General features: G+C 50.2%; 1 protein-coding gene across 1 annotated transcript; it reads left to right on the top strand.

Annotated features, from left to right (window-relative positions):
• Window positions 1-4,348: 4,348 nt before the first annotated feature.
• LOC309448660 (olfactory receptor 14A16-like) lies at window positions 4,349-5,305 on the top strand (the record flags this gene model as incomplete). The annotated part of the gene is made up of 1 exon (XM_082070390.1): window positions 4,349-5,305. The coding sequence occupies one exon, from the start codon at window positions 4,349-4,351 to the stop codon at window positions 5,303-5,305; it is 957 nt and encodes a 318-aa protein (XP_081926516.1).
• Between the last annotated feature and the right edge of the window lie 5,430 nt (window positions 5,306-10,735).

Genomic DNA, 10,735 nt, shown 5'->3' with positions numbered 1-10,735 from the left:
ACTAGGGGGGGTCACCATGTCATAGAAGTAGATCAGGTTGGTTAAAAAACACCTGTCTTTCACAAACTCATGTTAACTGAGCCCGATCACAAGGTTCTCTTATAAGTGCAATGTGATGTTACTCAAGATCATCTGCTCCATGACCTTGCCCAGCACAGAAGTTAGACTGACAGTAGTTCCCCAGATCCTCCTTTTGGCCATTCCTGTAGATGGGCATCACATTTGCCAACTGCAGAAAAGCTGTAACAACCAGGCGCAAACTTCAGTGGAGAATCTGATGTAAAGAAAAGTGATGAAACTCCCAGGGGGAGACTTCCTCAGGTTACTGACAGAAGATCTTTTCCATTTCTTCTCCATGATCAAGTAGTTTGTAACACCCAACACATTGTCACCCTGTACTGGGTTTACAGGGCAAAGTCTTGGAACTGGGGGTGAGTGCGGCTGTGCTACAGTTGTCACCTCTCTGAGAAGACAACAGGAGTTTGACTGATGTCAGACAGAGCCGATTTCTGCTGCTCCAAGATGGACCCACTCCTTGCCCAATCTGAGCCACTCAGTGATGCCGGCAGCACCTCTGGGATATTGTATTTGAGAAAGGGTAAAAAACACTGCACAACAGCAGGTGGGAGACAGGAGGGAGGAAATGGGAGAGAAAAGCACTGCAGACACCAAGGTCATATCCCACAGGACCCAAGCAGGTCCCTCAGCAGACCAAAGCTTACTCTCCTGAAATCCTGCTCTTGGCCTTGTTCTCATCTCCCAGGAGCCTCAGCTCCACTTTCCCATCCCTGACTGTTCCATCCTGACCAACTCTTTCTGGTTTGTAAGTGTGAAGTCCCACAGGGCACCTCACCCCACTGACTCCTCAGTCACCCGTGTCAGGAAGATGTTGTCAATGAGCTCCAAACCATCCTGGATGGCCAGTTCCTTGCAGATATTGGGATATCTCAGGTCTGCCACGAGGACACAGCCTGGAAACGTGAGGTTTCTTTCATTTGTCTGAAGGAGGCCTCATCTCATTCCTCTTCATGACCAGTGAGACAGTGAGTCACTGACCAGTTCTGTATTGGAGCAGGAGAATAGCCCCATGGATCAGGACAAACCAGGACCTGACATGCTGAGCAGTGACCCTGAGGAGAAGGGCCTGGGCACTACAAGGTCCCCACACCAGCCCGTGGTGCACGCTCACCATGAACAAGGCAGCTGCACACAGGACTGCCTGAGGAGGAGCGTGGGGACCCAGACACCTGCAGTTCTCATCCCATTCGGTTCAGCACTGGTGTGACCCACACACACGGGTGTGTGCCAGTGTGCGGCTTCCCAGTCTGGAGCAGCAGGGAGGAACTGGAGAGTGCAGGGCTGTGCCAAGGCAGGTTCAGCACCTTGTGCACATGGGGTGGGGTGCTGAGGGACCTGGGCTGCTTTGGCCCAGCAGCGCTGGGGAGGCTGCAGCAGTGCAGGAGAAGCCTGAGAGTGCTTGAAGGGCGGTTTCAGAGGTGGTGGAGGTTTCTTCATAGTGGGAAAGAGCATGAGAAAGAAATAATGGCCTAAAGTGCAGCTGGGGAGGTCCAGGCTGGACATGAGCAGAAAGGAATGTGATGGAAGGGCGGTGCTGTAGTGGAGCAGGTCAGCAGAGGGAGTCTGCATCAGCCCAAGGCTTTGTGCTTCAAGGAACAGCTGGGGAGGATGGAGAGACCTCAGCAAAGGAAGGAAGATGCTCAGACAGGAGCAAGGTGGGGCAGCAGGGGGGATGTCTCCAGCCTGCAGGGACAGAGGTGCAGGGGATGCCACAGCACAGGACAGGCTGTCGTGGAGATGATCACGGGATGTAAAGAGGTTGAAAGCCCCACCAGACATGAGCTCCTTCTCCCCTTGGCTGTGGCTGTTGTCTGCACCTCTGATGGCTGTGAGGAGACACCTTGTCCTTCCAGCACAGGGGCCTCATGGCTCCTTGTCCCCAGCCAGGAACCTGGGAGGGGTGGGACCATAGTCCTGCCCTTGGCCTTGCACAGCCCCAAATCACACTCCCAGGAAGGGCCCTGGGCAATGTGGGAGGGACAGATCTGACTTCCCAGGGGCTGGATGTCTGGGCTTGTCCTTTGGTTAACGAAACACATCCAGGTTTACTCAGCATCAGAGAGACCTTTGCTTTGCTTTTCCTGACCTGTCATCACTGCCTCCAGTTTTCTGCTCTAACCAACCCTTGGGACAGTTCCTCAGTAGTGTTCCCCAATGGGGACACTAGCTTCACAAGAAACTTCGGGGTCTGAATCTGACTTTGACTTCTTGAAAAGTTTCTTCAGCTTCCCCTCAGGGTCTGAGGTCCGTGGACTCAGCACCAAACCCACCAGAGGGGTCATTAAAGCGCCTGGGGCTGCTCCTGTGCTGCTGAGCTGGGCTGGGCTCCTGGGACACAGGGAGCTCATGGCAGCGGCAGCGCTGCAGAGAGACAGCTCTGCGCAGGAGCAGCTTCTCTGCACACGCAGCAGGGCTGAGGGCTCTGCCTGAGGATCTCAGGAGACGAGCAAGGCAGAGAGAGATTAAAGGTGGTCAGGACTGGGAGGATGACTGAGAGCTCACTGGAGGAGAAACCTTTGCAGCCCTTGCCATGGTAAGTCTCTGGTGCAGGGCAGTGCAGCTGTAGCTCCTGGAGGCATCTCCTAAAACTGGCACAGGCACAGCTTGTGGGACCTGTAAGGACGGGGCTCTTGTCAGGCCATGTTGAACAACTGTGAAGCCGGGGAGCACCCAGGGGTGCCCAGGGCTGTCCTGCAGAGCAGGGTCCCTGCACCCCAGGGCTGTGCCGGGCAGGGACTCTGCCGCCTGCCAGGGTCAGTGCTCAGCCTGCCCGGGAGATCCCCACGGTGCTGTGGGGAGAATCTGCTGGGTGGAAGGAGCAAGATCTGGCTGGGCAGGGTTCTCCTATGGAGTGGGTCTTGTGTGTGTCAGGGCTGCTCACAGCTCCAGATCACTTTAGGACATGCCCAGGAGGCTTTTAAAGAAGCACAACAAGACAGGGGCTCTGTGAAAGGGAAGGATCCTCTTCTATCAGTCTCATACTCTGAGGTGTCTATGTGGCCAATGGGAAACAGAAACTCATGTCTCAGTTCAGCAGGAGGCACTGAAATTCCTAATCTGTTACTCTGAGAGGTGAATAAACCTGTGAGTATCAGAAATTGACACACCCTGGATTACAGACAGCATCAGGATCACTTTTCCAGGCTCATCATTGTTGGTCTGATGTTCCCATCAGAGCCCACACAGAGCTGCCCCTGGGCAGTGCTGGCTGCTGGGAGGGGTCTGCAGGGCAGAGCTGAGCACACAGCGGGTGGGATGGGGTCTGTGACACTGACAGGAGGAGCCCTGGGGACACAGACACAGCTGCAGGCAGGGACAGCTCCAGGCAGCAGAGCAGGGGGTGCTCAGCACCTCTCTTGGTCCTTCTCTGCAGATGATGCTGGGTGCTGTCTGCTGGGCAATGATCTGACTGTCCCTTGAGCACATCCCATCTTCAGCAGCCCTGACTCTGCTCTGCCTGTCCTGCTGGGTTTGCAAGCTGCCCCCAGAAAGGCCCAGCTCTGCTGTAGGATCCCAGGAGTGCCGAGCCTTTCCTTGGGTCTGCACTCTCCTCTCAGAGGCTTTTGCTTCTCTCTGGGACACGTCATGTCCTGCTCTCTCCATCACATCTCCACCTCTGGGCTTGGACAGAGAAGATTAGCAGATCTGCCTTTTTGAACAGTGCTCCCCTGCTCACATAGGAGTCCAGTTTTGGGTTTTTTTTTTTTAAGGGTAATTTCTGTGTGAATTGATCTCAAGGTGCCACAGGTGAAAGCATATGGCAGATGAGAAAAATTCTGATGGACACTGGTGCTCACCTGACTCTGCACTAAGCTACAGATAGCTGAGCCCTTTTGCATGTTCTGTCTCGAGAATCTTCACATTTTCAGTCATTAAAATTAGAATTTCTACAGCGAAAACACCACTCGCAAGATGGGTGGTGGGAAATAAAAAACACAGACAGAACTACAATAAAGACATGCTAAGCTTCCCCTCTCCAACCCACACTCCTGAGAATCATGAATGCAGATACTGAACATTTTCATTAAAGATGGATTACTTCTGACATTCCCTGTAAACGCTGAAACTGTCACAAACTAGCTGTCAGGTCCCCACTGCAGCAAAGTTCGTTGTTTGGCAGCACACTCAGCCAGCACAGACCAGAGAAAGGGAATGCATTTCAGTTCTGGGTGATTCCTACGAAAAAATGCAGTGGCCATCTCAGAGGAGTCTTCCCTTGTTTTGTCATTTCCTTTTTTCAGAACAGTGCCTCCATGTCAAGGAAGAGCAAATGTCCAACAGCAGCTCCATCACCCAGTTCCTCCTCCTGCCATTCACAGACACACGGGAGCTGCAGCTCTTGCACTTCTGGCTCTTCCTGGGCATCTACCTGGCTGCCCTCCTGGGCAACGGCCTCATCATCACCACCATAGCCTGGGACCAGCACCTCCACACCCCCATGTACTTCTTCCTGCTCAACCTCGCCCTCCTCGACCTGGGCTCCATCTCCACCACTCTCCCAAAATCCATGGTAAATACCCTCTGGGGCATCAGGGCCATCTCCTACACAGGATGTGCTGCACAGCTCTTTTTGTTTGGATTTTTCATTTCAGCAGAGTTTTGTCTTCTCACCATCATGTCGTACGACCGCTACGTTGCCATCTGCAAACCCCTGCACTACGGGACCCTCCTGGGCAGCAGAGCTTGTGTCCACATGGCAGCAGCTGCCTGGGCCACTGCGTTTCTCAATTCTCTGCTGCACACAGTCAATACATTTTCACTGCCCCTGTGCAAGGGCAATGCCCTGGGCCAGTTCTTCTGTGAAATCCCCCAGATCCTCAAGCTCTCCTGCTCAGATGCCTACATCAGGGAAGCTGGGCTGATTGTGGTTAGTCTCTTAGTACTATTCAGCTGTTTTGTGTTCATCGTGGTGTCCTATGTGCAGATCTTCAGGGCCGTGCTGAGGATCCCCTCTGAGCAGGGACGGCACAAAGCCTTTGCCACCTGCCTCCCTCACCTGGCCGTGGTCTCCCTGTTTCTTGGCACTGGCATGTTTGCCTACTTGAAGCCCCCCTCCACCTCCTCTCCATTTCTGAACCCGATGATGGCGCTTCTGTACTCGGTGGTGCCTGCAGCAGTGAACCCCCTCATCTACAGCATGAGGAACCAGGAGCTCAAGGATGCCCTGTGCAAACAAATGACTGGAGGTTTTCTGCCCATATTATCTTGCATAACAGCGAAAATTTAACTCATTGGAGACTCAGACTGTTTCCTTCTTTCTGTTGTTGGTGGTGTTGTTGTTTTTTCAATTCTGATAGTATCCTCTCCTTTCTATTTCACTGTCGGCTTTTATTTTCCAAGCGGGTGTTTGTGTAAATAAGGAGCTGTGCTCTCTGTGTTTAAACAAAATAAAGGGCCCTGCAGTGACTTTTTTTTCCTGAGATCCTACCTCCAAGGCATTTTTGGAGCTCAAGGGACAGTTCCTTTGTTCATGGGTGGAGAAGAACATGTCCTGTCGTGGCAGCACTGCCAGGGAGCACCAGCACTTGGTCTCCTGAGTTGTTCTCTTTCCACTCCCACACACTCTTTCTGATCTCTGGCATTGGTGCAAGGCCTGAGTGCTCTGGCAGCTTGGTCACTGTCCTGCTGTGTGGCAGTGTTGTGGCCATAGACAGGGACAGGCAATGGGCATTTCTGTGACAACGCTGGGCTCCATAACAGACTTCCACAAAGAAAGGTGATCTCCTCAGGGCAATTCCTGAAGATTTAGGTCTTCTTCCAAAGCTTATCTCAAGAGTCTTCCCAAGAAAGTGGCCTGCAGGTCAAAACACCATTGTACAGCTAAACAGTGTGGTGTGCAGGGTTGGAGCACACAAACGTGTTCTCACAGCCAGGCCTCCTGTGACAGGCTTGAAGGACCAGGAGAGCAGGGTCTGGTCTCTGCCCATGTGTGCTGGACACCCTGGGGACTCTGCCCCAGATCGATTATCATGGAGTGGCCCATTTACTGCCCTGAACGGAGGTGCCTATGTCCATTGCTAATGAGGTGGGGCATCCCAGAAGAGTTTAGAGTATGGTGACACAGCACAGGGATGAAGTGGTCCCATCCTTTGGGAGTGGCAACAGGAGGCCAGAGACACACCGTGAATCCTACCTCTGTAAGTAAAAGGGAAAGACTCTCTGAACATCCCTGGGTGCAGAAGAACTCCACAAAGCCAGCTCAGATGTGGAAGCCTGACAGAACCCTGACATTTCTGTGTGTGACTCCAGGAACAAACCCCACTGGCCCAGTGAGATTCATCTCAGCTGCCTTGGACAGGCTCATTGCAAGTGGTCCTGTCTGCTACATCACCCTTGCCCAATGTGCTGGATTGTGCTCTCATAAGAACCAAAGCAATCAGAGCGGTTCTGGGGTCCTTGGAAAAGACAGATATCAAAGCCATCTTCAAGATAGGCAAGAATAAGAACTGGGTGACTTAGGGGTTGCTAAGCCTACCTCCATCGCTGGGAAGTTAATTAGAGAGTTTTCTTTGTGTAATTATGGAGAAAGATTTCAAAAAGCTTCTGATAAAAAAAGTCTTTCTATTGTAAAGGGTGTATTTTAATCCTTTTCAGTTTGGAGAAGATGTGATTGCAGCATTGTCTGATGTTGATCCAGGGTCTCTCCTAAGGAGGTCTGGACTGGCTGGAGAAGCTGTCCCTTGAGGTCTCACACCGTGTGGACAACCTTGCTCCTCACCTCCCCAACCCCATCGTTTCTCTCATTGGCCCCTGGGCCTTGCATCCCTTTTCCTCACCCCAGACTTCACTGCATCTGCAGCTGGATGTGCCAGCTCCTTTGCACCAGCTCCCACCTGCTCTCCTTGCAGACCCAAGTGCTCACAGCAAAGAGGGACTTTGCTTTACCCTTGAACAAACAAAATACAACTGGTGAGAGTCATGATTAAAAGAAAACACACTCCTCAACTTTACACCAAGGACAAGCTGCCACCACTGAGGTCACCTTCTCCAAGGCAGAACCATGCAAGAAATGTTTTAGACTGAAAGGAAATCATAAAATAAACACAAGAAAGGAGTTGGTTAAAGACAGAATTAGGCAGACTACTGAAAGACAAGGAAGCTTTTAACTCCTTGAAGCTGAAAACAGCAACTGGGTTGTTGACAAGTGTGTGAGTGATCAAACAGTAAGAGGAACAGAAACCCAGAGGGCAATCGCAAGTGTTGTGTGCAGATCAGCTGCTGGAAATGGGACTGCAGACATGGTCAGTTTAGTCAGGGCAGGAGGAAATACCTGGAGGAAGAGGGGGACGAGATGCACAGATAAGAGAGAGAGTGCTGAGAAGGCAAATCTAGTGGAGGATCAGAAGTTCTCCTCTCGTTCTTAATGCACATCCTGAAAAGTCTCATTTTGATCTCATGAGAAAACACTGATATTTAGAGTATTCAAAACAAAGAATAGAGAAATAAAACACCAATAACATTTGATTCTTAAGGTTGCAAGAAGACACTATCTTCACTTTAAATCTTTCATTTGGTTTCCTTTTCCCTCCATTTAAAAAAAAAAAAATGTTCTCAAGATTTCTATCCTAGCAAAGCCGACAGCATTAAGAAAGATAACTGAACTGTTAATTGAACCGTGCTCTTTTTAGAGTGCCATGTTGACAGTGATCTCAACAGATCTGTGTTTTCTGTCTATGAGATCATAAGGAAAAAAATATTTACGTGTTGGTAAGTATATAGTAAAATATATAATTGTATCAAGTTACTCAGCAAAATACATTTCCTACCAGCACTCCGAATGGAAGAATCTTTCTTCTGAGAAATTGCTGCCTCCCGAGCATCTGTGACTTGAGACAGGAATCTGAAGGAGAACAAGCAGCAGTGGATGTGGATCAAGTCGGGGTCACTGGAACTAACACAATCATTTCCAGTCTATGGGACAGCAGGGGCAGCATCCCAGGAGCTGGGACAGCAGGACCATGTCACAGTGAGGCCACTCTCCACCATCTGTGAAAGCTCATGGAGACTGGGGGGACTCCCTGACCACTGGCAGCTCTCACACAGTGTGTGCACTTTTCAAAATGGCCAATGGGTGAGCAGGGGAACTAAGGGCTGTGCCCCAGAGCATGTCCACTGGGACCCCATTTCTGGGTATCTGGAAGAGAAGGTGACGGGGTTTGCGAGGGCAGGTTGTGCCTGTCCATCCTCTTTGCTTTCTGTGAGGAAAGGACAGGGTTGTGGACTTTGGGAAAACATTGCTGGTCTGTTACCTGGAAGTCAGCAAGGCATTCAGTGTCGTCCCCCACAATATTCTTGTGTCCAAGGTAGGATATTATGGTCTGTGTTAGTGTGCAAGTAGATGGGTAAAAAGCCATCTGGATGGTTGGGCTTGGAAAGGTGCTGTAGAAAGGGAGAAACTTTCCAGTCATGAGGACAGTCCAGCACTGGAAGCTGTTTCCCAGGAGTGCGCACACACTCTGTCCCAGAAAGTGACCAAGATGTGTTTGGAGAAAGCCCTGAGCAATCTGGTCTGACCCTGCTGTGAGCAGGAGGTTGGTCAAGACACCTCCTGAGGTCCCATCCAGCCTGAATGACGCTGTCCTTTCATCCCCTTCATGTTTTCAATTTAGACAAAGCTCTCAGGTTCTCTGTGACCACAGAAATAATTCACATGAGGTGCAGGTCTGTTTTACAAGTGCCCCCAAACAGTCCTGAGCACAACTTTTGCATCCCTTTTAATTTGCCCCAACCCAGGGTCTTTTTTGCTGTCCTAATACCCTTCCAGAAAGAACTGCCCACCTTGTTAACCCTTTCAGAGCAGGTTGTTCAAGAGTTGTCAGCATCCATGTACAGAGTCTGCACAGCACCCAGGCACCAAAGCCACCGTTACAGAAATGGAGACGAGACACTTGACCAGCTCCTTGCACCCAGATATCAGCGTGACATGTCCGCTGAGATTCCTGGGAACACCTGAACTGTAAGAGCAGAGCATGTGAGTCCTGGTTGGGTATCCTGGCTTGTCTCCTGACCCATGTGGTGCTTCAGGCTGTGAAGAGAATCAAAACCAGCCATTGGACTGGGGTAGTTCCATTTTACACGTGTCACACAGGGCAGATGAAGGGAGCTCAGAACTCCAGACTCTGCTGCATGGTTGGGACTGCAGAGACTGGAAATGCAGGTGACAGTGTGTGTCAGTGCACACACATAAAGATTCTGGCTTCCTTTGGGCCTTTGCTCTGACCTGGGATCTGTTCCTTGGCCTTCTTTGTCTCAAAAAGAAAGTATTTCCCTATGCCAACAACACTCACAACAGGGAAAAAAGAGAAAAGTTGTGAAAGATGCATGATTTTGTGTTAATCGTGTCCAAGAGGTGTACTCTTTATATGATTACAAAAAAAAAAAAAAAATAAGGGAGAGAAAAAGCATTATTCTAAGAACTTCTTACAAGACACAACTGCTGAGGTGTGGTAGATGTTTTGAAAAGCAAGAATGACTGTTAGGAATGAAATTAAAGAGGCTTAGTTTATCATCATCATCATCAGTAGAAGAAGGAGTTCCCTGTTACTGTTATCAGTGACAGCACCACTGTTCACAAACATCCTTCAGTGCATCTCCATTTTTCCTGGGCTCCAGAGCTCATCCTGCTCAGAGTTTGACAGGATTGCTGCAAACCCCTGTGACCCAAATCTCTACAACTGTCTCTCCTCAAAAGCCTTTTACCCCAGGAAGGGGAAAACTGTCAATGCAGGCACCAACCCAGTGCCCAACCTCCCTGGAGAGCCAGGACAGTTGTGCCACACAACAGCAGCCTCCGAGAGAAGCTGGAGATGATGGGATTTAAATGGTTTAAACACAAATTATAGAATCATAGCATCATAGAATCATTTAGGCTGGAAAAGACCCTTAAAAACATGGAGTCAAACTGTAAATCTAACACTTCCAAGTTCTCCACCAAACCATGTCCCAAAGCGCCACATCTCCATGTCTTTTAAACAGCAATGGAAGCTCCAATCCTGAGCAGGCGGGACACCATTGGCTGCAGTTGGACATAAGATACTGGTCATGGCTGCGAGTTCAGCCCTCGCTGCAGAATGTCTCACACCGTCACAGAGGAGGGCAGGGGGCTGGGAGATGGGAGCACATTTCAGTTTCCAGATCCCAGCACAGAGCCCAAACCATCCTGCCCTTGGACTCTGGATCCCATTTCCTGAGATGCAAAGCTGGTGGGACTTCTGTGGATAATCATGTTAAAAGGCATGAAAAGTCCTTCAAATGTTTGTGTAATTTGTCTAGGAATGTCAGTTTTATATGTTTATATTTAAATATCTATAAAATAGTACTCTGCATCTGTGGTAGCCCCTCTGGCAATGACAATTAAATAGGCATTTGCAATATAAGGCTCCATACCCCATCCACAAGCACACATCTAAGTGGTTCAGATGAAGGGTGGTCTGGCAAACGTCACCTTTTGTGTCCCCAGGTGATGGACACTGCTCATGTGCCTCTGCAGAGAGTGGCAGGAGCTGGATCCCCTTCTCGGGACAGACTCCTTCCAGGAGAGACACAGACACAGGGGAACTCATCAGGGCTTTACGGCATTTCACTCGGCATCAGTTTTGACATATTGGGTGCTGTCCTGTGACTGCCCTTTCTGCACAAATGATCATACAATCACAAC

The sequence above is a fragment of the Streptopelia decaocto genome (assembly GCF_964273445.1).
Source record: "Streptopelia decaocto genome assembly, chromosome: 21".
NCBI lineage: Eukaryota > Metazoa > Chordata > Aves > Columbiformes > Columbidae > Streptopelia > Streptopelia decaocto.
Note: the sequence above shows the minus strand (reverse complement) of the source record. Positions and strands in the feature narration are given on the sequence as shown.